The 26,454-nt window shown below is 41.8% G+C and overlaps 5 protein-coding genes across 10 annotated transcripts; 4 read left to right on the forward strand and 1 right to left on the reverse strand.

Annotated features, from left to right (window-relative positions):
- The first annotated feature begins 149 nt into the window (after positions 1 to 149).
- LOC124314611 (activating signal cointegrator 1 complex subunit 3-like) lies at positions 150 to 26,366 on the forward strand. Of its 4 annotated transcripts, XM_046779826.1 has the most exons (23): positions 151 to 308; positions 371 to 561; positions 623 to 875; positions 932 to 1,183; positions 1,253 to 1,396; positions 1,470 to 1,569; positions 1,629 to 1,815; positions 1,886 to 1,998; positions 2,061 to 2,290; positions 2,358 to 2,477; positions 2,532 to 2,724; positions 2,802 to 3,211; positions 3,275 to 3,408; positions 3,468 to 3,575; positions 3,673 to 4,572; positions 4,644 to 6,255; positions 6,334 to 6,427; positions 6,510 to 6,881; positions 24,974 to 25,095; positions 25,132 to 25,468; positions 25,553 to 25,690; positions 25,754 to 26,019; positions 26,080 to 26,366. In XM_046779826.1, the coding sequence occupies exons 2-23, from the start codon at positions 425 to 427 to the stop codon at positions 26,242 to 26,244; spliced, it is 6,387 nt and encodes a 2,128-aa protein (XP_046635782.1). In that variant the 5' UTR covers positions 151 to 308; positions 371 to 424; the 3' UTR covers positions 26,245 to 26,366. The 4 variants fall into 4 exon arrangements, with proteins under 4 accessions (XP_046635781.1, XP_046635782.1, XP_046635779.1 ...); XM_046779825.1 differs by having other exon boundaries at positions 150 to 308; positions 24,974 to 25,468; positions 25,556 to 25,690; XM_046779823.1 differs by having other exon boundaries at positions 24,974 to 25,468.
- Positions 10,096 to 13,186, forward strand: LOC124314780. Its single transcript, XM_046780137.1, has 4 exons — positions 10,096 to 10,126; positions 10,211 to 10,467; positions 12,090 to 12,513; positions 12,589 to 13,186. Exons 1-4 carry the CDS (start codon positions 10,111 to 10,113, stop codon positions 12,753 to 12,755), a joined length of 864 nt encoding a protein of 287 aa, XP_046636093.1. The 5' UTR covers positions 10,096 to 10,110; the 3' UTR covers positions 12,756 to 13,186.
- LOC124314730 (CAAX prenyl protease 1 homolog) lies at positions 13,315 to 15,484 on the reverse strand. The gene is made up of 5 exons (XM_046780064.1): positions 15,304 to 15,484; positions 15,022 to 15,168; positions 14,746 to 14,949; positions 14,380 to 14,674; positions 13,315 to 14,308 (listed from the first exon to the last, which is right to left on the reverse strand). The coding sequence occupies exons 1-5, from the start codon at positions 15,394 to 15,396 to the stop codon at positions 13,710 to 13,712; spliced, it is 1,338 nt and encodes a 445-aa protein (XP_046636020.1). The 5' UTR covers positions 15,397 to 15,484; the 3' UTR covers positions 13,315 to 13,709.
- Positions 15,610 to 19,238, forward strand: LOC124314734 (glycoprotein endo-alpha-1,2-mannosidase-like). 2 transcript variants are annotated; one of them, XM_046780069.1, is made up of 7 exons: positions 15,610 to 16,095; positions 16,165 to 16,244; positions 16,307 to 16,435; positions 16,535 to 16,636; positions 17,517 to 17,570; positions 17,645 to 17,837; positions 17,929 to 18,508. In XM_046780069.1, exons 1-7 carry the CDS (start codon positions 15,788 to 15,790, stop codon positions 18,365 to 18,367), a joined length of 1,305 nt encoding a protein of 434 aa, XP_046636025.1. In that variant the 5' UTR covers positions 15,610 to 15,787; the 3' UTR covers positions 18,368 to 18,508. The 2 variants fall into 2 exon arrangements, with proteins under 2 accessions (XP_046636025.1, XP_046636026.1); XM_046780070.1 differs by lacking the exon at positions 17,929 to 18,508 and adding an exon at positions 19,211 to 19,238 and having other exon boundaries at positions 15,733 to 16,095.
- On the forward strand, positions 19,251 to 21,571 carry LOC124314705 (collagen alpha-1(I) chain-like). Of its 2 annotated transcripts, none has more exons than XM_046780016.1 (6): positions 19,251 to 19,385; positions 19,473 to 19,558; positions 19,630 to 20,341; positions 20,411 to 20,700; positions 20,774 to 20,882; positions 20,949 to 21,571. In XM_046780016.1, the coding sequence occupies exons 2-6, from the start codon at positions 19,547 to 19,549 to the stop codon at positions 21,335 to 21,337; spliced, it is 1,512 nt and encodes a 503-aa protein (XP_046635972.1). In that variant the 5' UTR covers positions 19,251 to 19,385; positions 19,473 to 19,546; the 3' UTR covers positions 21,338 to 21,571. The 2 variants fall into 2 exon arrangements, with proteins under 2 accessions (XP_046635972.1, XP_046635973.1); XM_046780017.1 differs by having other exon boundaries at positions 19,361 to 19,385; positions 19,490 to 19,558.
- Positions 26,367 to 26,454: the final 88 nt, after the last annotated feature.

A 26,454-nucleotide genomic window follows, 5' to 3' on the forward strand; every position in this document is an offset into this window, starting at 1 on the left:
AGGTATCGGTATCTTTCCCTATTTTTAATGGCTGTGCCGTGTGACTGTGAGCAGAATCAGTTTGAATTAAATTGAACCAGCTGGGGCTACGACCACACCACCTAGCGTTGTCACTTGAAAACGAAAGCGAAAAAAACAAAGCAGACGAACCGATTGCTGGAAAGAAGAAATTTTACCGGTGCCTCTTATCGTCCAGGTCCATCCTTGCATTCCCGTAGTCAATTAAATTTGTCAATTACGTATTATAAAATATTTGTGTGTGTGTTTGTAAAGCAGGAAATTATTCATAAGTTCAATCCTTGGAGTCGGTAACATCAAATATTGCATGCGGTTTGTGAATTACATTTCGATTGAAGTTTTGTTTTCTCAGTAGGGTTAATTAAACCTTAAATGGTGTAATATATTCCATCAATTCACAACTAGAATGAAACCTACTCCTCGTTTATCCAGAGCACTGAGGGCTTTTACCAATCTAGGTTCTCCCACATGTGGTAAATTGACAGATACATCATCTTGTCATTTAAGTGAGCTTAGGATAAAACATCAGGAAGAAAGCAACAAGTAAGAATTGTCCAATCTTCAAATTGTTTTTTTAAACTAAAAACTTAAATTTTTTTTACAGGATCACATGGGTGAGTTTGGTTGGGGAATTGGAGAAATCGGGGAAAAATACAGCAGATACCAGAGCACTGCTGAATCCTCTTAGACAGGTTGCCCATAAAATAGTTGGAGATGAGTGTGGGGCACAGGTGGTAGAGGATTGTGCTATTGGTCTACTTTTGTACTTTTTGGAGAAGGAAGATGTCACCTCCAAAAACCTCTCCTCTTTGGGCTTTGGAATAATTGATCTTTCACTCGGAAAAGAAGCACTCAAAGTATTTTCAGATTTTATTTTTCGCTATAAAACTTGCTAATTATTTTAAAAAAATAGCACGTAAGAAACTTGGCAAACAAGTTGCCTGAGAATGTGATGAAGTACCTCAAGAATGAAAACCCAGAAGAATGTGTAGCCGAATTTGGCAAAGATGTGAAGATATACCCAGTAGATGAAGTTTCTGTCAGTGGAGTTGAAGTGCTTATAGATTGGGGAAGTCCCACTAGCAATTTTGATGGACTTACCAAAAAAGATATTATTAGTTTCAAATGGGAAGAAGCAAAAACAAATGAGACCAGAGTATATGAGGTATTTGAATGAGTACCATTTATTTGATTATTTTTTGAAAATGAGAAACATTTTTCTCTTTCATCATAGCGCAAAGCACATGGTCGTGGTTGGCTTGAACAGCAGCTAGCTCTTTCTAATTGCAATGCTCTCAGTATTCCCATTACGGATCTCGTTGATTCCATCATGAACGTTTTGTGCTCTAGTAAATCGGACGATGAATTACAAACGGAGGTAATATATTATCCATCGTGCTTTGCAGTGTAAATTCAAATGAATCAAGTTCATTGTGTTGTCTCTGCTTTAGTTCTTTGATTTGCTGGGATTTGAACGATTTGAACTGATACAAGAGCTCTTGGAACATAGGAAGGAAATGAAGAAAGCAGAAAAATCGATTGCCACTCAGGGTAAATCAAAATAATTCACCTCGCTAAATTACTTTTTATTTAAATAAATTTCTATATAGTTGCCATGGCCTCATCCAAACCTAAACCTTATTCTGCTGGCCCCATTATCAGTGGGCAAGTGCTTGTTCAATCTGCCCAGGAAAAGGATTTGATGAAGCAGGTTCGAAGAGAGGAAAAGCGATTTCAGAAGTTACGTCAAGGATACGAGAATGACGTAGAAGAGGCGTCATCGATGAAAATGTTTCAGTAAGCTTTATTATACCTCCATCATTCTTGGGCTGTCTATTATTAATTGCTGAAACGTTCTTTCTTGTAGAGAGCAACAGTTGGTCATGGCTTCGACCCTTCCAATTATGAAACATTCCGCTAGTAAAGCAATCAAATATCCCAACGTTTACGATTCAATAGCAGAGGCGAAACAATCTTCATGTATGTTGAATATCATTTAACCCATTTTTAAGATGATTCATTACTTGACCTTTTTCTCGTAGCTTTCGTTGGTGGGAAGAAAATGGCGTTGCCAGAGTCTGCGGTGCGTACCAACACCGCAAAATATGAGGAAATCAACATTCCTCTATCAGAACCAGCACCAACTGAAGTAGGAAACCAATTAATTCCCATCGCTTCACTGGATGACATAAGTCGAAAGGCATTCGGCAACTGCAAAAATCTGAACAAGATTCAGAGCGTAGTATTTGAAACCGCTTACCGAACTAATGAAGTAAGAAGGAAAACGCCAACAAATTCCGCACCACTCAGAATTTCATACAATTATTTTCTATCTTTAGAACATGTTAGTTTGCGCTCCGACCGGAGCCGGTAAAACGAACATTGCTATGTTGACAATTTTGCATCAAATCAAGCAGTACATCACTAACGGAGTCCTTGAAAGAAAAGATCAGTTTAAGGTAAAGTACATTCACAAATTCTTTTGAAATTTACCCTCACAGTTTTACTTGTAGATTGTGTATGTGGCGCCAATGAAAGCTTTAGCAGCCGAGATGGCAGAGAATTTCGGGAAACGCTTGGCCCCACTGGGTATGCTAGTGCGTGAGTTGACGGGTGACATGCAGTTGACCAAGGCCGAAATCATGGCCACTCAGATGCTCATCACAACACCCGAAAAGTGGGATGTTATTACCAGGAAAAGCACTGGTTTGTTGAAACTTGACTTTGGTCTCATTTTTCTATGGTCGATAATTGTCTTTAATTGATTTATGTTCTGATTCCAGGTGACATTGCATTGACGCAGTTGGTAAAATTACTAATTATCGACGAAGTTCACTTACTTCACGGCGATCGTGGTCCCGTAGTTGAAGCTCTTGTGGCCCGCACGCTGCGCCAGGTTGAATCGTCCCAGATGATGATTCGAATCTTGGGTCTTTCGGCCACATTGCCCAATTACGTTGACGTAGCGCAATTCCTGCACGTCAATCCATACAAGGGGCTCTTTTACTTTGATTCGCGCTTCCGACCTGTGCCTTTATCTCAAACATTCATCGGTGTGAAGGAGGTGAATCCCATGCGACAAATGCAACAGATGGATTTCGTCTGTTATGATAAGGTCGCCGCCATGGTGCAGCAGGGACATCAAGTGATGGTGTTTGTCCATGCCCGTAACGCCACTCTGAAGACAGCCCAGGTATCACATGTTGTCAATGTTTTTTGCAACTTCCTGTTTTAACAAATTGTTTGCATATTTTAGACTTTAAGGATGATCGCGCAGGAAAAAAATCAGTTACATTTATTCCAGCCAGAAGATAATAGTGGATTCAGCACCGCCATGAGAACGGCAGGGAAATCGAGGAATAGGCATCTTGTCGACTTGTTCAAAGATGGGTGAGTAGGTGCTTGTATTTGTTCTGTTTATGTTAGCTAATATTTTAAATGGCTCGTAGTTTCGCAATTCATCACGCCGGAATGCTGAGGAGTGATCGAAACCTTGTGGAGAAAATGTTTTCCGACGGAATGGCGCGAGTCCTGGTTTGCACAGCTACTTTGGCATGGTAATTGAATAAACTTTTCTTAATTCATAAAATTTGGCATGCCAAGGCAATATTAATACAAGTTAATGAATGATTTCATTCAATTGTGTAAAATTAGGGGTGTAAACTTGCCTGCTCACGCAGTCATCATCAAAGGAACCGAGATCTACGACGCTAAACACGGAGCCTTTGTCGATATCGGCATCTTGGATGTTCTGCAGATCTTTGGTAGAGCTGGTCGACCCCAATTTGACAAATCAGGACACGGAACTATCATCACATCCCACGACAAGCTAGCCCACTACCTCTCGTTGCTGACGTGCCAATATCCCATCGAGAGCAGCTTTGAAAAATCCATGACAGACAACCTAAACGCTGAAATTACGCTCGGAACAGTTGCAAATGTTGACGAAGCCGTCCAGTGGCTAAGTTACACCTACTTGTTCATTCGGATGAGGAAAAATCCTATCGCTTACGGCATCAACCTGGAACAGATATTTGACGATCCCCACTTGGGAGGAAAACGTCGAGAATTGATCGTTATGGCTGCCCGATCCTTGGATAAAGCCCGAATGATCCGCTTCGAAGAAAAGACTGGATTGTTGCACGCCACCGATTTGGGTCGAACCGCTAGCCACTTTTACATCAAATACGACACAGTCGAGATTTTCAACGAGCAAATGCATCAAGCTATGAATGATGCCGAAATTTTCGCCCTTATCTCCATGGCAACTGAGTTTGACCAGCTCAAAGTGCGTGATGACGAGCTGGATGAGCTTGACGATTATCTCCATACTTACTGTGAATTGCCTGTCAGCGGCGGGAGCGAGAATATTCACGGCAAAGTCAACATTTTGATGCAGACTTACGTCTCGCGTGGATCCGTCAACTCGTTTAGTTTAATTTCCGATCAGTCGTTCATCGCCCAAAACTCGTCTCGTATTGCTCGAGCTCTTTTCGAGATTGTTTTGCGCAAAAATTGGCCATTAATGTCCGGTAGAGTTCTTCGGGTTTCCAAGTAAGATCATTTCACATGTTATAATTTTCTATTTAAAGTTTCCTAACCCAATTTTTATTTCGTCCTAATAGTATGATTGAGCAACGAGTTTGGGACTCTCAGCATCCGTTGCGCCAATTTGGCACTCTCGGCCAAGATATTATCATCAAGTTGGAAGAGAAAAAGTTATCACTTGAACGACTGCGCGAGATGGACAGCAAAGAGATTGGATTTATGATTCAAAATCAAAGATCAGGCCCAATTGTTAAGCGGAATGCATCCGAGTTCCCTTACCTGGATGTAGAGGCTACGGTTCAACCCATCACGCGAACGGTGCTGAGAATTCGACTCAGCATCCGACCCGATTTTCGCTGGAACGACAGAATTCACGGTCTTTCGTCGGAGCCGTTTTGGATGTGGGTGGAAGATCCTGAAAACAACACGACATATCATTACGAATCCATTTCGCTGGGAAAGAAACAAGTGACACGCAAGGAGGAGCAAGTGATTGTCTTCACCATCCCAATCTTTGAGCCACTGCCGTCGCAGTACTACATCCGCATTGTCAGCGACCGTTGGCTCCGCTGCGAAACCACTTATCCAATTTCGTTCCAGCATCTCATCCTACCCGAACGCCATCCGCCACACACCGGGCTGTTGGACCTGAAACCGTTGCCCGTCGCTGCGTTAAAGAATCCAGAGTGGCAAAGTCTCTACTCGTTCCCTTATTTCAACCCCATTCAAACGCAACTTTTCCACGTCTTGTATCACACGGACCATAATGTCTTGCTGGGCGCACCCACTGGTTCGGGAAAAACCATTGTTGCTGAAATCGCCATGTTCCGTGTCTTTCGGGAATACCCAAAAGCCAAAGTGGTTTACATCGCCCCGATGAAAGCGTTGGTGCGGGAGCGGATGGATGATTGGCGAGAGCGCCTAGGCCGCCGATTGGGCAAAAATGTTGTCGAGTTGACGGGTGATGTCACACCTGACGTCAGGGCCATCAGCCGGGCTGATGTGATCGTCACGACTCCTGAAAAATGGGATGGTGTTAGTCGATCTTGGCAGACTCGCGATTACGTTCGCGCTGTAGCGCTAATCATCATCGACGAAATCCATTTGCTGGGAGAAGATCGCGGTCCAGTCCTGGAGGTCATCGTGTCCCGTACAAACTTCATCGCGTCACACACTGGTCGCTCTTTGCGCCTTATCGGCCTGTCTACTGCCGTTGCCAATGCACGCGATTTGGCCGATTGGCTCAACATTGGCCAAGTTGGTCTCTTCAATTTTCGACCCTCCGTCCGTCCCGTTCCGTTGGAAGTTCACATTTCCGGGTTCCCCGGTAAGCACTATTGCCCCCGCATGGCCACGATGAATAAACCCACGTTTCAGGCTATCAAGCAGCATTCTCCAGACAAGCCGGTGTTGGTATTTGTCTCGTCTCGACGTCAAACACGGTTGACTGCCCTGGACCTGATCGGTTATCTAGCTGCAGAGGATAGCCCTCGACAGTTTGTTCGTATGCCAGAGCGAGACATGGAGCAGCTCACCATTTCCATCCGAGATCCAAATCTCAAGTTGACTCTCTCTTTCGGTGTCGGCATCCATCACGCTGGTCTGACAGAGAAGGATCGCCGTTTAGTGGAGGAATTGTTTGTCAACCAAAAAATTCAAGTTCTCATTGCGACGGCTACCTTAGCCTGGGTAAGATTTTTTATTTATTTATTTTAAGTAGAAAACAGTGTTTGTGTTGATTTAACAGATTGCGATTTTGATAAATAGGGTGTCAACTTTCCTGCCCATTTGGTCGTTATCAAGGGCACCGAATACTACGACGGAAAATCGCGTCGTTACGTCGACATGCCAATCACAGATGGTAAGAAGAAGAATGCCTTCGTGTCCTTCATTTCTTTCAAAATGGTCGATTAAAAACCGGTTGTTGTTGTTGTTGTTTGCAGTATTGCAGATGATGGGTCGCGCGGGACGACCACAGTATGATGATCACGGAGTCGCCTGTGTCCTTGTGCACGACATCAAGAAAGATTTTTACAAAAAATTTTTGTACGAGCCATTTCCTGTCGAATCCAGTTTGCTGGATGTGCTGCCGGAACATTTGAACGCCGAAATTGTGGCTGGCACGATTTGCTCCAAACAGGATGCAATTGACTATCTGACTTGGACGTTTTTCTTCCGGCGATTGCTCCAAAACCCGGCCTATTACGGACTGGAACAACTGGAACCTACCGATGTCAACCATTATCTGACGTCGCTCATTCATCGCTCCCTCTCGGTCCTGGAAGCCGCGTCGTGTCTTGAAATAGAGGACGAAGGTGGCCGCGTTGTACCCACTTCACTCGGCCGGATCGCTTCCTATTATTACCTGAGCTACCACACGTTGCAGTTGTTCCGCGATCGATTGGGTCACGAAACGAAACTCGAAGATCTTTTATCCATTTTGAGTGATGCTCACGAATATAACGAACTTCCCGTTCGCCATAACGAGGACCTGCTCAATGCCGAATTGGCCAAGAAATGCCTTTTGCCCGTCAACCCTTACACGTACGATTCATCGCACACCAAGGCCCATTTGCTCTTCCAGTCACATTTTTCGCGCTTGAGTTTGCCCTGCGCCGACTACGTCACGGACACCAAATCGGTGCTGGATCAGGCGATCCGAATCTTGCAAGCCATGATGGATGTGGCGGCCGAAGGCGGTTGGCTGGCGACCACTTTGCGTATCCAACAGTTACTCCAGATGGTGATTCAAGCGATGTGGATTGAAGATCCAGCCATTCTCATGCTTCCACACTTTGATTCTTTCATCTTGCCCGTCCTTCGATCTTCTCAAGAACCTCTGACGTTCTTGCCCGTCTTGCAAAAAGCCTTTGTTGTCGACTATGCGAAAATGTGCAATCTACTGGCCACCGATTTCAGCCCGGATCAAATCCAGGAAGTCCGTCAAGTTCTTTCAAATTTACCCGTCATCGACATTGCAATGTCTGTCCGGTTTGGAACGACATCGGTGCCCTTGTCCATTATCCCCAACTGCGGGCTTCAAGAGACCGTATGGATTGACGTACCCGCAGATCAAGAGTGCCTTCTGGATGTCACTTTCACTCGCCAGAGCCTGTTTGAGGTAACCCCTGTCGCCACTGGAGGAGCTCGACCCAAAAAATTCGCAAGTTTGCAATCTCTGGGTGGCGGCGCTGGAGGCCAAGGGAACAACCCATCCGGCCGCAGTAACCGGACTGTTTACGCTCCTAAATTTCCCAAACCCAAAGACGAGGGTTGGTTTCTAACCCTGGGATCGATCGAGAAACAGGAATTGCTAGCAATGAAACGCGTGACTTTGCCTAGAGTGAAGTGCTCACAACAACTGAGTTTCACGACCCCCGCAAGACTCGGCCGCATGATGTTGACATTGTATTTCATGTCGGACAGCTACCTAGGCCTGGACCAGCAATATAATGTCCACCTCAACGTTTGTAAAGCCAAACCCAAGGGATTTGATGACGATTACGAGACAAATAACGACTTCTAAGGCAACAACAATTGAAAGAGACTGTGATGACTATTCTCCGACCCCATCTCCTCCCAAGAATTCAACCCCCCCAATCGTTATTTGCTGTTTTGCGATGGCTCACGTTGAAAATTATTTTGAAAATGTCAAAAGGTGGACACTGTTGATTAAGTAACAATCGAGATTCCTAAATTGATAATTTACATTTCAAAAAATAAACAAGTGATTGCCAAAAGGATTCCAAGAAAGGTAGTATATCGTCATTAGTCGGGAGATTTTGCGGTTGGAATCGCATTATGGTAAGTACAAATCGGATAAAGCCGCAAGCGGTTGGCGGAAGAGGAAAAAAAAACTAGTCACTGTTGCGAAAAAAAAAAAAAAAAACACGTAAAGAAAACGATGGAGAGGAGAAACAAGAAGAACGTGTCACGACTGCTTAAAAAAAAAAACGATTCGCACGACACGCAAAAGTACAAAACCGCTGTTGAATTTCCTGACCGCGCGCGGTTGGTTGGTGATGGTTGGCAACGACCAACTTTGTTGATGATGACGGTCAGCAAATCAGCAGGTAAGAGCAACAATTCATAGAAAATAACTGTTCGTATTGTTCTGAAAAAAGAAAAAAGAAAATGTGCCACTCATTCCTGATTCATGTCCCTTTATAGAAGCTGGTTCATTAGTATCCCCATATGCAACTTAAAACGCTGTAAGTACATCCGCGTGGAAACCATTTACAAGAACATCTCAACCTGCTGGAGAACTTGCTACACACGTAGGTGAGATAACCATCACTTGACTCGAGCGGTGAATAACATTCCTTTGAGACAGCGTTCACGATGGTAGGATAAATCAACTGTCAGCCGCAATCGGAAAAGGTATCTATATTCATCCGATTTCTATTCATTCCGCATTGTTGTCTGCTGCCCGCCTTAACCATTTTCTGGCGTTTTTTTTGTTCTCAGCCGAAAATATGATAGTAGTAACACTGGACATGTGAGTTACTAAAATGACACAGGGTTATCTCTTCCGATGGCCAAGGTTACGATCAATTATTACCAACCAGGTATAAACTCTCTCATACGTGCCTCTATCGAGAGGGGAAGGGAGATGGAGATGTGGGTACTACACACATAAACGCGTGGCGCATCAGAGAAAATGTTTGGTAGACAAAACCAAAGAAGAAGAAAAAAAATAAGACGAGGAAAAAAACTCGATATCCCTCATCCTTTGGCCCGTTTGCCTTGAGCGCCCCCGGGAGTGCATTCAAGATGCCGGTTTCGGTCATTTTTGCTCCGTCGCGTGGATGTGTATAGAGCCAACTTATTATCAGCGGCCCGTGGCCGTAAAGATTTTCTTTTTTATTTCGATGACTAATCGGCATCCGCTTGTCGCCATTCGTGTACGACCGTTTTGATCATATTTTTTCCACATACTGTTTCTGTATCCGGGTGTGGCCGCAATATTTTCAACAGTTTGTCACTTTGGCCATTGAGTCACGTTCTTAGGTTTTTTTAATCTTAACGACTCCACGGCCATTTCCATCTCGCAAATGTGTTCAGTTGCAATCAACAAAGTTGCTATTCGCCAGGGTAATGAACTCGTACAAAAAGCGCTACCGTCTCCTGCACAAAGAATTTGATGGCCATGTCACGACCTTTTTCTTTTTTCTCAATGTGAGCCGATTATGAATTAGTTGAAAATTTAACCTGAAAATAATTCGAGCGGTGGTTAGAAGAGCGCTGCGCTCCTCAAGGTCTCTCCGCGTGAGATTCTTCATCAAGGTCGCCTATAACGAAATCAAGTGTTATTTTTCAATGTTAGATTTAATGCACGGTTTAAACAATGTTATTATTATTTAGATGTCTTACAGAAGTTTAGAAACGCCAAATTTAACAGTGATGATAGTTCCCCATCCTTGTTATTTCGTGAATTATTAAGATGTTTGTTGACAGCCTATTTTAGTGATGGATCACTGGAACGAATTTAGAGATGTTTGCCAGCTGCGCTAAACAAATGTATGATTCACGTATGCACGCAGTATGTGTCAGGTCAGCGGTACGTTTTTTTTTTCTTTCAATTTACCTTCACGTCTTTCAAATTATTCAATTAATTTTGCCTCTTACTAAATTCTTTTTTCAGTGTCAAGCCAGACTATGGGAAGCTCAGCTCCAGTGTGTGTGTGTGTGTTTTTTTGCCCCAACGCTCCACTACTATCGCCCGTCTGCTGGAAGTGCTGCCGCAGCAGCACTGGCTGCTTCGCCCCATGTTTCACTGGGCATAAATTGAAGTCTCAGAGATCTGAAACCTTCAGTGTCGGTTTAGTCTCGCTCCGCCACCTTTACACACCAAGCGCACGCAGCCTTTCTGCAGCTTCATCCCCAACCATGAAGATCTTTGTAAGTTAATTCACACTCTCTTACTAGTTATCAATAATTAGGAGCCAAACAACATATCTTCACCGGGCTGTGTTTAGTTGTAACAGATATTCATAATTAATATGTTTCTGATTTTTCCGGGCTATTGTATAATATCGTTGACATTTCGATTGAAGTCGAGAATGATCGCACACTGTTCTCGCTGGTCGTGATTTGTGTCGTATTTTGTTTTCACGTTTGATCAACAAGAACCAAAATTCGATGCAGAAATTGGGTGAATATAGCAACGCTGGCCATCTGCCAGCGGCTGGAAAGATTTTTCACGCGTGCAGGTGATCGCCGAGCTCGGAGAAATTGAGCGATGATGAAAGTGAAGAGCGCATTGTATCGGCAGGCAGCAGTGAAGAGTGCTCCCACTTGTACGTGGGACATATTTTTGGGGCGTTTAATTGGCAATTAATATTGAATAAGTTGATATCACGGTCACTCTCCTTTGCATGGGCAATCTCGTTTGGATCTTCTCATTGAAATAGCTTTTTTTCCTTGTCATGTCAACGACACGCCAAATCTGAGCGCGGCCTTCGTCACACCCGAATTACGACACCATCGTAACGAAATGTAGTTGTCCTATAGGAGCAGCCCAATTCACTTGGATTGTTGCCTTATTTGATAAAAGCGGTCGTTACCTTTTTAATTCTTTGACGGTGGTGGGATAATAAAAATTTAGACAAAAATTTAAAGAAAAGGAGATGAGACTGGTGTTGTCTGTAGACGACGTACTCAGGCTGGCTGGCGGCTGGCCGGTACATCTTAGCACTTTAATTCCGGAAAAAGTAAAAGAGTCGAGGGTCATACAAGGAGAAGACAGAAAGAGATCTCGTTTGGACTCTTCGCGATAATCGCCTCTGGGCTCCTAGAGGTCGATTGGGCGAGGTTTAGGTAGTTTTTGCAGTCGAGTGCAGCAGCAAGCTCAGCAGCAGTTTGCATTCCGCCCGGTTTCCATCTGCGCCCTCCTCGACCTTCATTTGTCGAATATTCATCATCGTCGTCCAACGGCCGCCGGTGGTCTTGTGTTGTTGTCCGCTCGGCAATTTTATTTTATTTTTTCCCCCCGCGCCTCACCTTAAACGTTACCCCCCGCAACTTGCAACAAAAGATGATGGGATTTAGAACAAATGGCACACAGTCAAAGGGTTCAAAACATCCGAGTCATTTGCGGAATAGAAAGGAAAACTTCACCGTCACGAACCAATGATCTCCAGTCAATTGTATTTTATTTTTTTTCAAAATAAGAAACGAAAGAGATAGAACCTTTTCTGGCTCTGCCAAACGAGGCTTCAAGGACACGGTTGAACTCTTTGGTGTTTATATATATTTTGTTTTCTGTTTCTTTTCTCCTCTTGGAAATAAAATTACAAATAAAAAAGAAAGATCACCTTTTTTGGGTAGGAGCTAGGCAGGTGAATAACCAGTTCTCGAATTTAACTCAATAGTCACCTTTTTTTTCTTCTCATTTGGTCTTGCGGAACAAAGGACATGAGCCATTCCACAAGGAACCTGGAACATTTGTGTTTGTGTGTGGGAAGAAGAGATGTGACTGATTGATATGCAACTATATAGTATCTCTGTTTGGTTGGATGCAGATTATGGCGATTTTTCTGGCCGTCGCGTCAGCTGGACCCGTTCCAAATGCATACGGTATTGATGGTCTGGGTGGATCACCTTATTACTATCCGGGGGCCTATTTGGGAGCAAACTATCCTGGCCAGCCAGAGCAACAGTTTGTGCGGCTACCTGGTGATTTTGTCGTGGAACAACAGCCTATCTCCAAATACATCGCTCCGGCAGCAATCAACGCTGCTGATCGTTTCGGCAATCCTCAGGGAATTCAACTGGTTTTGTCAGTCCCGTCGGCCGTTCCCCCCGGCACGTCTGTCTCTGTCACTGTCAACGTGAACTCGGAACCGAACGGCGCCACAGTGGTATCCGTATCCAATCCCGTGGTCTCGGCTCCCGCACCGACTGCGCCGCAGGAATCTATTATCGTAGACGCCAACAGCAATAAAGGCAACGAATCACCCGACATTTACGATTTAAATTTCAACCTAACCTAACTAACCTATCGTCTTTTTGCCTATTCAGAGCCAGCAACTGCTGGACAGCTCCCGGACGAGTTCGACCAGCGTGAACCCCCCATAATGTTCTTACCACCATTCGAAAACTCAAAGGACTCACCAGTGTTGATTGCGATGCAGGGAGAAGCCCAGCAGCAACAACTGGCAGCGCTGCTAAAGACGAAAACCTTTTAAATCTTGCACTTGCTCTTTCAACTTTGAGTGCCCTACGTCGAATCCATCACAATCAATTAGGAATATCATCTCGGCCCTCCGGCAGCTTTAAATCACGTCTTTACCATTCTACTATTCCATTTTTCTAGCTATCTTGTGTGTGCGTCCACTGAACAGTTGATTTTGAAAAAAAAAAGTTGAAAACTGTGGAAAAACCCATTCAGAAAAAAAAATAAGAAAAGAAAAGCAAGTTTCGGGCCAAAAACATTCCGGATGTGCAGCAATTTATGAAAAGATCAACAAGCGCATTAAGCCTTTTTTTAAGTTTCTTCATGCATGGATTTGCGGTTCTACAGAGACTTCCAACTGATCATTTACCCTCTTTATATAATAAACGCCATTTCCTTTTTGCTAATTAATCAATTAAACAAGAGGGACATAAAACAAAACAAAACAAAACGAAAGGCATTTCGAAATCCAGTCTACGTATTCTACTGTACCATTTCACGGCGGCGGCCACTAAGAATAATTTCTTACTTGTAGTTAACCCGCTGAATTCATCAAACTATTTGCGATTAAAAACTTCTGATGATTTGTATTTTGAGTCCAATTGGCCTACATTTCGTTGCAAATTTGTGTGCTAGCTGTGTTGATGCATTTGTGGACTAGAATCGGAATGATACAACACTTGCCAGCAAATTAATTTGGTACTTTCAGCTAGATTTATGACATCACACAACATTTTTTTTTCTTTCTTTCTTTGCTAAGTTAAGTGGTCAATTATCAAATATGATATTACCGTTCTGTCACACGTTATAAGAAAATGCTTTCTCAATCACGACGAAAATGCTGTAATAAGCCACTCGGACAAGAAGTTGAATGATGATGTTTGTCGGGATACTTTAGTATAGGTCGCAATTGTGCAGCACGTAGGGTAGTTGGAATTACGTAGGTGATCCACTAGCCATCGCTTTTTTACTCGGTTTTTTCTAGGGCGTTCAACCGCTGGAGAAGTGTCGGGTGAGAGTGGTGCCAGCTGGAGTAGAGCCAGTCGTAAATCGGGAAACCCAGGTTGTCCAGGTTGAGCTTGATTAGCGAAGACTTGAGATTGACGGCATGACCGAGCTTTTTGGCAAATTGGTCCGCTTCAAACTCGAAATGACGGCTCAGCAATGTCGTCAAAAAGGAGAGGATGGCGTTGTAAGGTGAGAAAATGTACGACGTTACGATGTAAAGGCCGATGAAGATGGGCTGGCTGTCGTGAAATCCAAAAGCCTCGTATAGAGGTTGGTATTGAAAGAGCATATTAAAAACCGTAAACATGAATAGAATGTTCAGCTCAGAGATGACAATGTTCTTGGTAACATGGTTCAATTTCCAGTGGCCCAACTCATGACCGAGCACTGCTAGAATTTCAGGATTATTACAACCCTTTTTGGGAGGTTTTGTAGTGCTGTCTGTAGTTTCCGACTCCTCCTTGACGTATCCTTCAATGAGCGTATCAAACAACACAATTCGCTTGTTATTGAAGAAGCCATAGAAATAGGCGTTGCTGTGGGACGAACGTTTGGAACCTTTTTTTTTTTTAAGGAACAATTGCAAATTATTAAATGTGCTAGGAAGTGGTATAATAAGTAACGATTACCTTCTACGACGTAAAGCTTTTTCAGTGGGAAATCAATCGAGGCGGCCAATTTTTCAATCTGTGACTTTAGCTCGCCTTCCTGTAGGGGGCTGTATTTATCGAATAGAGGTGCGATATAGTCTGGATAGACTGTCATCAGCAGCACAATCACCAGAGTGACAAAGATCCACAAGTAGAGGAAGAAATAATCTCCACCACTTTGCACAATGAAAATCACAGCAGCAACCAAGGGTAATGAGATCAGTATGCCAAGAATGTACTTCTTAATAGTGTCTTTGATGAAAAATCCAGGAGTCTTGGGAAAACAAATACAATTACTAATTACTAATTTTTTATTATCTTTATATAGTTATCTACTGTCCATACCTGTTTGTTGAATCCATGCCTTTCTTCAAGCCAGAAGGTGTAGTAAATGGTGAATGGCATATCAACAAGGGTACTAAAAGTACTCAAGATGACAGTGAAGACCATACTTCTAATAATTTCACTATCAGCAGATAGACCTGATGCCAACAGAACTGAGCGGGATAGGTTCCAGAAATAGGCATGACCATTCAGCAAAATCAGTACCTAGAAAAAATGATTCAAGATGATTAATAACTTGAGTTGGAACATGTTTAGCAATGAATATTTTTGACTTACTGTGGAAAATATTTGATTGAATAATCCATGTGCTATGCCATATCCACTCTTATCAAGTCCATAAAGCCTGGCTTTCTGGAATGTTTCGTTGTTGAAATGCTCCTCAAGTTCCTGGGGTGGTTTGCTACTCTTCTTGTAAACTTGGTGCTAGAAATGCAAGCACAAAACAAAAATGAAGTAAACATTCAAGCAATCACATGGCGAAAAATGCAAACACGTCAACAATAAACTAATAGCCGGCTGCGTTCTCCGCGTGAACTATGGTTTACTACCATTTCCTACCTGACGATATGACAGGTACATTTCCCAGCTAAACTCTAGCCATATAAATGTAAAAACACTTTGAAAAATAAATTCACTATTTATCTCAAACATCTTGAAGATCTTTGAGTCGTATTATTTTATTTTTTTTACTCTTTCGGGCTTACGACGTGTTAAGAAACTTGAGGATGAAGAAGCCTTTTCAATACTGTAAGAGAGCAGACGAAGGGAAATGTCAGATTTTTCACGGCAATGCAAATGCAAATAATTTCTTTTAATACAAACAACAAAAATTAAAAGAAATGAATGAAAATAAATAAATTTTCTGCTTAATCTAATAAAATGTCACTACAAATTAATTTTATTTCAGAAATAATTTTTTCTATTTTACTAGATTTTTCAATGATGCAATCATGCAAGGTTGTCGTCTGCTTTCGAATTGTTGAATTGAAATTGGTCATACACGAACATGTTGTATGTAATTAGTAAATCGAGACATTTTTAAATGATGATTCCAAAGAGAAATTGTTACTTTTTGTGCAAAAATGTAATTGCTACACTGTTGTTTTGTACCTTTTTATTTTTTTTGATTCGCCATTACTTGAGTTATTCATCCAGTGAATCCAGCAAAAGCCATCCAGAACACCTCTTTTTTGAACAGAAAAATGTGACTCAGTCTGCATCAGATATTTGGCGTAAAGATGCTTCTGTGCAACATGCAAATGATGCAGTTTTATTGTCCCATGAAACACATGTATTCTATTACCCGTGGTATGGAAATCCAGAAGATGATTCAGTATATCTGCACTGGAAGTAATAATATTTAAATTAATATCTAAAAGCAATCATATAATTAAACTTTGATTTGTTTATGCTATAAAGTCACGAGTACATCCCAAACTGGGACAAACAAGACACCAATATATATCCTGTCGGGAAGCATTCACCTCCAGATGATATAGGTTAGTCTTTATACTAGTGACTACATTGCAAGTTGCAGTCTAACTAAATCTTTTTCTTTTAGGTGCAAATTTTTATCCCCTGTTGGGTTGTTACAGTTCCAAAAATCCTGCAACTGTGGCCCAACATATGAAGTGGATAAGGCAATCAGGAATAGGAGTACTTGTTATTTCCTGGTATCCACCTGACTTGAGTAAGTTTCTGTACAAGTTTTATAAGCTTTATAGAGAAAAGAAATGAAAATAAGAAAAAAACAAAACAGGTTTCAATGCTCCAAATATTTCCTTTACAGGTGACAAAGAAGGAAAGCCATTTGACCAACTTTTCCCAATGTTTTTGGACTCTGCCAGAATTTATGGGCTGAAAATTTCTTTTCACATTGAGCCTTATGAAGGTTAGTTTAAAGTTAAACTTGCTTATTTGAAATGGATTTTATTATCCCTGAGAGATTTTCAACTTGATTGAAAATCTAGAAGGCTTTTAGCGGCATAAATGGGCGGGGAGGAACACAGGGCCAAAAACTATTATTTAAACCCAAGGGAATCAATGGCGCTCTGTGATTGGCTGAATAACAGTTTACAAACTGTGGAACAGGTGTGGCTCGCATGAATTGACGTGAGCCCTTGGCGTTAACTTTATTCGATTCCTTAGACGTTTGTCCAACTAACGCGCAAAAGTTTATAACGATAAGTCAAGTTGTTAATTAGTTACGAATTGTTGAAGGTGCAAAAGGGGCGGGAAAAAACGTTTTTTAAAGCTGCGACTCATATTCCAAGTTTGTTTGTTGTTGTGTGAATTCCTTCCGATTCCCCATCAAATTCTTCAAATAATGTGCTAGATTTTATCTCAACATCTGATTTGGTTGATTTTACAAGAATATTTATATGTGTGAAATGGGAGGAGCAGGGTTGTGGGAGGAGTTTCATTGACAGAGTGTGATACGGACTATTTCGTGATCTGGCAATGCAGGATATTACATCACAAAAAAGAACAGGACAATTAATTACGCCTGCTAGTTTCGCAGTACCTACGAATCATTTAGCCGAATAGCCGGTGTTATTATCGCTATTAGTATTATGGAAAAATCAATAGATGATTTGGATTTATTTCATTTTGGACAATCGGAGGTATATAGTAAAAGAATCTTTTTCAAGTCTATAGAATCATCAGTGAATAGTAATTTTTTAAATACGAACGACCCTCACAACAATAAAATCTCGAAGGCCGACACACAGTGGCATTTTATCTTATTAACCCCAATAATATCAATATAGGAAGAACTCCTGAAAATTTACGCAAAAACATAGAGTACATAATAAACAAATATGGTACGTTATCGAAAATAATATTTAAAAGATTCTCTAATTACAAACACGTGTCTACCTTTTTTTCTCTCTCTCAGGCAATCACTCTGCCTTGTACAAAATGCAAAAATCTCGTTCAAAGAAACCTCTACCAGTTTTTTACGTATACGACTCGTATCTCAACTCTCCCAATAGCTGGAGTTCCGTGCTGAGTATTGGCGGGAAGGAGTCCATCAGAAATTCGGATATGGACGCTATCTTCCTCGGACTAGTCGTCGAACTTCGTCACAAGTAATTTTCAGAAATACTATTTACGTAATTAGTTTATCGTCTAACTTTTTTTTCCCCCGCTGCAATGTTTGCTTGTCAAACTGCTCGTTAGACAAGATATTGTGTCTGGAGGGTTTGACGGATTTTACACATATTTTGCTGCCAACGACTTTTCCTATGGAAGTTCGTGGAAAAATTGGAAAAGTTTGTCTGCGTTTGCTAGAAAGAATGGGCTCTTGTTTGTTCCGTCCGTTGGTCCCGGTTACAAAGACACTCAAGTCCGTCCGTGGAATGCCAAGACCACCAGAGAACGCAAAAGCGGGAAGTACTACAAAGTAGCTTGGACGACGGCACTCCAGACTAGTCCACCGTTAATTTCCATCACCTCTTTCAACGAGTGGCATGAAGGAACACAGATAGAACCGGCTGTTTCGAAAACAAATAAAGGTTACGTCTACAATGATTATTCACCCGGTGAACCAGATTTCTACCTAAACTTGACTAGACAGTTTGTGTCCCAGTATCGAGAAATCCTGTTGAAAAAAACTTGATGCTTAAGAAATTCCATTTTATATCAAACACATTCACAAGTTTTTTTCTTTTGGGAAAGAAAAAAAAAGAAATAAATGAACTCGTGACATTTATAAAATTGACTTTGGCTCCATTCCTTATTCACATTTCGGATATCATGACGAATAGCAACAAAAAAACAACCGAATTTTTGAATGTCGTCTAGAGCTCTGGCGTTTTTTCAAGAACTATCTTATTGACCCATCAGGTTTATTCAGTGTGGCCGCACCCATCTCCACAACCCTCATTCTTTTCTTTTTTTTTTTTAAATAATTAGCCAGCGTGTACTAATTATTTTTGATGGACGACGTAGGGGGAAATTGTGCCGAATTGTGCTATATTTGACCGATGTCACGGGGAATATTTAAAAAAATGATTGCGTGATTTATCGAGGGGAACAAAGATTGCCTTAAAATTTTAAGCAACCTTTTTATTTTTGAAATTTAGGACGTGACATAATTGGTTAATGTATGTTAAGTCCGTCTATATCTTGAACAAACACGTATGATAATTACTCGCTTAGGCCAGTTTTTTTTTCGCCTGTAAAAGGAAAAATGCTCTGCATATCCAGATATCTAGAGTAAGGGAGAGCGGCTCGACTTGTTCCTGCATTAGGACAGTTGGACAAAGTGGGTCGTCGTTCGTCGGACTCTTCCTGCTCAAGAACTTGCAGGAATTCTGTCTCGCAGAGAAAATGACGCCAAAAATCGTTCAAAATTTTCTGTCCTTTCTCCTCGCCCATTTTCTCTTTCCCTTCTACTGCTGCTGTCAAAAGCTTTCCCTTTTATAAAAAAACAAGTTTGAAAAAGAGGTGCGTCCTATAGGTGTACCGACTGACCAACTATTCCGTTCGATCCGATTGACAAGATACAATTCCTCTTCTTTCTGCTTGCCCCCCTTCAACCTTCTTGTTTGAGTTCGAGCATAAAAAGGCGCTCATCATCCCTTTGGTGTCAGTGTTGAGCCGAGAACGGCGATAACAAGTCATTCTTTGAACAGGTAAGTCCTCAAATTCGTATTCTTTCTTCGTCCAACATTTGCCATTTAAAATTATTTTGTATCATTTCCCCCCCATTGAAATTATAGCCGACATTCTTTGGTAGGTCCTAGCTCCAGACATTTGCAACTGTACAACTGCAGCATTCATACAAGAACAAGCAATGAAGGCAACGGTGAGCAATATAGTTTAATTAAATTTAAATTTGAATTTATTGTTACATTTATGTTTTCTGCTGTGTTGTAGGCTTTATTACCTCTTTTGGTGGCAGCCGTTATTGCTGCCCCTCAGTACGGTCAACCTCCTCAAGTTGGCCAAACTGTCAAAATCACCAAGCAGCAATGGAACTCGTTGAACCCATACGGAGCCTCAAGTGCTTACCCGGCCAATGAACGTCCACAGATTGACGCCATTCAAAAGCAATGGGAGCGCTTCTATGAGTACCTGCCCTGGCTCAAGGGTCCTGCCGGAAGAGATGGATCGCCAGGTGAGAAGGGGGCTCCCGGTAATGACGGAAAAGATGGCGCTGACGGCAAAAACGGAGCCGACGGAAAAGATGGACTGGATGGCAAGGACGGAAGAGATGGCGCCGACGGAAAAGATGCCATTTACACCGACGACTACGGAACGAAAATCGTGGCCGGTCCGCCCGGCGCTCCTGGAGAACCGGGAGCTCCTGGAGAAAAGGGAGAAAAGGGAGATGCTGGTGAGCCGGGTTTTCCCGGTGAAGATGGGAAACCAGGGGCTGATGGAAGTCCAGGATACGACGGCGCTCCCGGTGAGAAAGGTCCATCAGGCCCGCCCGGCTATGACGGAGCGCCCGGAAATGACGGAAAAGATGGTGCTCCAGGAGAAAAAGGAGATAATGGTTCTAATGGCAGTCCTGGCCTTACCGGCGCTCCAGGCCTTCCCGGCAAAAACGGCTACCCCGGCGGTCCTGGACCTGTCGGACCGAAAGGTAAAATTTTGTTTTCGTAAATTAATTAAAGTAAGCCTTAAAATTTTATTTCAAAATTTTTACAAAAAGGCGAAACTGGCCCACCTGGCGTTGCTGTCGCATCCAACATTGCTGGACCTCCAGGTGTACCAGGCTACCCGGGCAAAGATGGAAAGCCAGGTTACAACGGTGGCCCTGGACCCGTTGGGGCGCCTGGACTTCAAGGACCTCAAGGTTTACCAGGAAAAACAGGGGCGACCGGTTTTCCTGGATTCCCTGGAGCTAAAGGCGAAGCCGGTAAACCGGGCTATGCTGGCGCACCTGGAAAAGATGGATTTCCTGGCGCTCCTAGCAAGGTTCCTGGTCCTCCTGGGCCTCAGGTACTAGGATTGTTTATAGAGATTCAAAAACAAAATTTCGTTTAATCATTTTTCTTTTGTTTTTCTAACAAAGGGTCCGGCAGGCCCACCCGGCTACAACGGCGGACCCGGAAAAGACGGTCTCCCTGGCGGTCCTGGATACCCAGGCAAAGACGGAAAGCCGGGACCTCCAGGATACACGGGTATAAGATTTGACGTTTAAAAATTCAGCCCACAACATTATTTCTCTTATCCGTGTATTTTTATAGGCGCACCAGGATTGAATGGCAAACCCGGAAAGGATGGTCTTCCAGGCGCAGTTGGTTCTCCAGGCTACCCCGGTGGTCCAGGCCCAGTTGGGCCACAAGGAAAGCCCGGCGCTCCAGGCTACCCCGGCGGCCCTGGGCCAATCGGGCCCATCGGGCCTGTTGGATATCCGGGTAAAGATGGTTATCCAGGCAAACCAGGCCCTGTTGGCGCTCCTGGGCCAGTAGGCGCTCCTGGACTGGTGACAACTTATACGAAGGAATACGCTCCGCAAGTAGCTCCTTACAACCCGCCGTCTTATGAGCCCGCAGCTCCTAGATACCCACCTCAACCGATTTACGAGCAGCCGATAATCTATCAAGACGGGCCTCAAACTGCTTACGGTCGATGAACGCCGTGCAACACTTTGGCAAGCTTCATTTCCTAGTTGATGGCTGAGCCAACCAGTTTTTGAATGAACTTGATTTAGGCATACGATACCCTTACCTTTCCAGCGTAAATGTCTAAATGTAGCTCTTTAAACTTTTGTTGTTGTTGTTGTTATGCCCGTAGTGTACGGCGTTTATGTGACAAAATGTCTGTCATGCCTGGCACTAGGCTGTGAATACAATACCCATGAACTAAATTACGTTTTTTTTCTTTTTTGGCTGGCTGTTGATAATGACAATAACTTGACCTATACAGAAAGGCATCGCATCTATTATGCATAGCGACAAAACGTGAATTTGGGAGAATTTCTATACGCGTGTGTCTAATGTACTTGGCGAAACCCGAAACAAAACGAAAAAAAAAAATTACAACTGCATTATTTAGTGGGTCGGATGCATTTAGACGAGTATGATATCCTGTGAATATAATTTGGGACACACAACAAACAGGTTCAGAGAAGTTGAATCAACGACCTTAAAACCAAACAGTCGTCTAAATAACATGTGCCTAACGAAAAAAAATCCGTTCGTTGGTCAAATGCGCAAAACAAGTCTTCATTGCGCGACCTGTATTATATTCGTTCTCGGTAGTCATTTAAGCATTGAAAAATAGTATACCGGTACCCTGTTGCTGTCGTCCAAAGACTTTCTAGGTGTGTGATCGCCGCTGATTGAGAATCTATTCATCGAAATAGAGAATGTGGCCTAGATTCTGATTGAATGAAAGGGGTCAGAAAAAAAAAACTAAAATAAATAAATAAATACCGATTGATGAGCTATTCGTTACGACTACATAAAAACAAATCCGACACGGCAGAACATCAGAATTTACATAAGTGTGTGTCTTGTCGAATTCTTCTCCTTCGCTGCGTTTCCTCCATAACTGTATATTTTAAAGGCGGAACGGGAAAAAATGTGAAATGTAATGTATTTTTTAAAAGACAAGAATTTCTCGCGTGCGAAAATATGCAGACTTTTTAAATAATAGCTATTGAATTATAAAAACATGTGGAACATTTCACATCTTGGAACTTTCTCTTATTGTCGACGTGCTTTCCTTTCTTTCAACAAATCCTTTTTGTGGCTTCAAATTTCTAATACAAAAAAATGCTGATGCTGTTGAACATACAGGTGGTGGTCTCAATGAATAAGCCTAAATGAACTCATCCCCTATATACAAGTGCTCGTCAAGAGTTTGTTGACGCGCTTGTACTAGACGCAATTACAGTCTATCCTTTACAAATGTATTTGGCGGCGTTATTGCACTTTGCAGTCACAAAGATGCTCTTGTATTTACGCCGATGCCTCAAAACGAGTTTTTTTTTTATTTATTATTTCGTGTGGCAAATGTTGCGCTGGATATGTCCTAAATTCTGATTGTGTCAACCAAAATTCGATTCAGCTAGGTTATCGATGTAGCCAAGTCCTAGTTTCGGGTCTCTGGTTTACTTTTTTTTTTCGCTTTCACATTATTATTACGAATGATTTCCGATGGATGTAAACTGACAGTCTGACAGACACAAATCTTTGCATCGACGCATACATAAATTGAAGCACAGGCGATTTTCTTTTTGATGTTATTAAGTAACGTCGCCAGTGACCTATCCAATAAAAAAATAAAAATATTATGGCGATATTTAATGTTGACTTGGGAGTTTATTAGCTTTTCGTAATTCGGATGACAGAAGCGCAGAAGCTGACAGAAGATCAGCGTTAAATATATATTATATACGACACAAGTCACAACGTTGCAGTAGGTGGTACGCATTCGAAAAAGCACAATCCCAGCCCTCTGATCCCAACAATGAACAATAATAGCGGGATGTAAATAAATCCCGCCAGGTGACAGCTTAATAATAGTTAATGTCAACTGTTACCATTGGTAATTTTTGAGCATTTGTACAGTGTTCGCCAAGTTGGAAGTTTCAGTAAGATTTTATCTCTCGTCTTTACTTTTACACGTTTTAAAACTCTTTAAATTTCGGAAAATTCGGAGAAAACATATTTCCAATTCCAAACACTGTCGTGCAGAACTTTCCTAGCCCTTCCTAGTCAAACTTAAGAATGTCGAACACGAGACTATCTACTGCATCTTCGTACAGTAAAAATAAAGCCAAGTAAGACCTTTCATTATTCGACACATCTTCATCTGTCTTAATGTGTGTGTCTTTTAATAGGAAGGATCTGCATCCATTTTATGATTCATCTGCCTCAGATCAAGAAAGAAGTGATGCCTCTGGAGATGATGAACTCGAAGATGATTTCATTGGATTCAGCCCTCAAGTGTCTCATACAAGTAAAAGATAACACATTCCTTTGTTATTTAATTATGTTTAAATACAGATTTTGTCAAGATTGTTATAATGAAAACTATTTCTTAGATACTACTCAATCCCAAAAACAGAGAGTGTCAATCAGTGGCCAAGAAAATGCAGCAAAATTGAACAAGACAGGTAAGCATCATTGTGAATTGTGATCACACTAATGTTTCTGTTTCAATGTTGCGTATTGAATTGCTTTATCGAATTTTATTTTTAGGAGACCGGGAGCACCAACTGAAAGGTTCTTTCTCAAGAAAACCTGCTACTACTAGACAAAGTAAATTTAATCCTAAAAAGTTTTCAAGTTTTTTTTTTATTGAAAAATTTATGCTGTTACTAGCACCAATTGAAAAGAAGAAAAAAGTGAGAACAAATTCCGATTCGGCTGATTTTTTTCAAGAGCCCGAATCCTTGTCGGAAAAACTTGATAAAAAAACGAAACCAGGACCATCAGCTAGAAATAAGGAAAAAGCAACCACTCAAAATCCTCCATCGGCTAAAATTAGAGGAAAGACAAATGCCGAAAGCCGATCTACAGAAACTGGTGATTCACCTGAACCAGCCGCGAAACGGCCCATTGTTGCTTCAGAACGGAAAACTATCTCAGCTGAAGAACCAGCCACATCATCCACCGAACATGTAGACAAAGGTATTTTGAACAATTAATTTGCATGTTTTCAAAATTCATCTAGCAGCTTCTTGAAATTTGAATTCTTTTTTTCTGTAGATAACATTACGAAAAAAAATCCGCGCGGGAACAAAGTTTCAACAATTGTGGATGAAGTAGTGGAAACGGATTTGTCTGCAGGAGGATCGAAAAGTAAACCCATAAAGTCTGCGGGCAAGTTAATTTAGGAATTGTGGCTTAATTTAAAAAAAAAAAAGTCTTATTTACTGAAACTGTCTTATTAACCATTATACAAATTTGAATTGTTAGACCCAACATTACGTGAAAACAAGGCTCGCAGTCGTGGTATCGGTCGCCCAAAGAGACAAAGTTTAAGTTCTCCTACCAAGTCCTTAGGTAAATATTTGTGAAACTTTAAATTTCGTTTTACATAATTATGTTTATTTTGTAATTATAGACAACCACAGTAGAGTGGAAACTAAAAATTCTGAAGCTAAAAATGACGAAGCGCATAGGATGACCTTAAAAACCGCAGACAAATCCAAAGGTTGTTGTTTAAAACTAAATTTTCGCGAATTAAAAGTTTTCATGTTCATTTGTATTTGTAGAAAGGAAGTACCGTTTCTTGAGCAGCTCAGAATCTGAAGTAGAGGACGAAGTAGAGGACGAAGAGGACGACAAAGTAGAGGACGAAGTAGAGGACGAAGTTGGGGACGGAGAGGACGACAAAGTGAAAGACGAAGAGGACGACAAAGTGGAAGACGAAGAGGACGACAAAGTGGAAGACGAAGAGGACGACAAAGTGGAAGACGAAGATGACGACGAAGACGATAACATTTTTCTCAGTCGTCAGAAAACAAAAAGTCATAAAATTTCGGTTCCTTCGCCCACTTTTAAAACGCAAGCCTCAGTCGCTAACAAAGTTTCAGAATTGGGTACACCCAAAACTTCGAAATTCCGTTTCCTACCCGAACCGGTACCACCGCCCCGGACTCCCAGGCGAACGCTTACTTTGGTCAAGGAATCTTCACCGAATAGAGTTGAGCAGTCTACTAGCATTCCAGAAGAGGTTGCAAATGCAGAACTGCACAAGAGATCGCAAAAGGAAACTCCACTTATTAGGCCTTCAACATCTCGTGCCAACGGTAATGATAACTGAATTTTAAACAAAATTTGCCTCGCAGTGCACACTCATTTGTTTATTTACAAACAAACTGTTTTGTCTTTAGAAGAATCAAGCGAGGAAACTCCTTTGTCAAAGAGAAGAAGATTCCCCGATTCTTCAAAGAAACAGTCGCCAACTAAACGACTCCAATCCCCTGTAAAATCCTCGCAACAATTGAACGATCTCGATGCCCATGGGGATGGTATTTTTTTTTTAGTTCAGTTAAAATTTGAATTGTATGTCAAAGTATTCATTGGAACTCTAGATTTTGGACTTATTGAAGAAGTACTGAAAAGAACTATGCTCCGATCTGCGAATTCAACGAACCAAGCCCCATTAAGTTCCACCATTGATCCGTCTACACTTCCGGTGCCAAACCGCAGTCATCTACCGACGCAATTCAATCTTTATTTGGCCTCACCCGGTGATCCTGTACGAGTACAGCAACTGTCTAACGCTGAACACAGCATGTCGTTGGTTCATCTACTGCCAAAAATTGTTTTTGCTCTGAAAATTAATAACCCGATGATGGTAACTTTAACTGGTGTAACTGATTTAAATCTTTTATTTAAAAATTTTTTTGTTATACAGGTCGTGCGACTCAAAGGAAGCGTCGAATTTAGAAGCAATCCCCATGTTCCAAGTCGCATTTTACTCAACTCGTCTACGAGACTTGTTGACCTTAAAGCGGGTATTCTTCACGTGGTCAACACAGGGGAACAAGTCGCCTCATTTGTACTTTTCGAAATGTTCTAATAGTGGCATTACCGGCAATCTGATTTTTTTTTGCTTCCCTCCATAGTTAGTTTATATTTTCATTCATGTACACGAGATGGCGTTCGCCGTCAACCTGAAATAAATACACTTTTGATTGTCGACTGCTTTTGCACTTGGTATTTGCCTTTGGTATTAGTATTACCTAATATTTTCCGTTGCGAGATTCGTTTGAATTTGTAAAGTTGAAAA

This window comes from Daphnia pulicaria, chromosome 10 (assembly GCF_021234035.1).
Source record: "Daphnia pulicaria isolate SC F1-1A chromosome 10, SC_F0-13Bv2, whole genome shotgun sequence".
Classification (NCBI taxonomy): Eukaryota; Metazoa; Arthropoda; class Branchiopoda; order Diplostraca; family Daphniidae; genus Daphnia; species Daphnia pulicaria.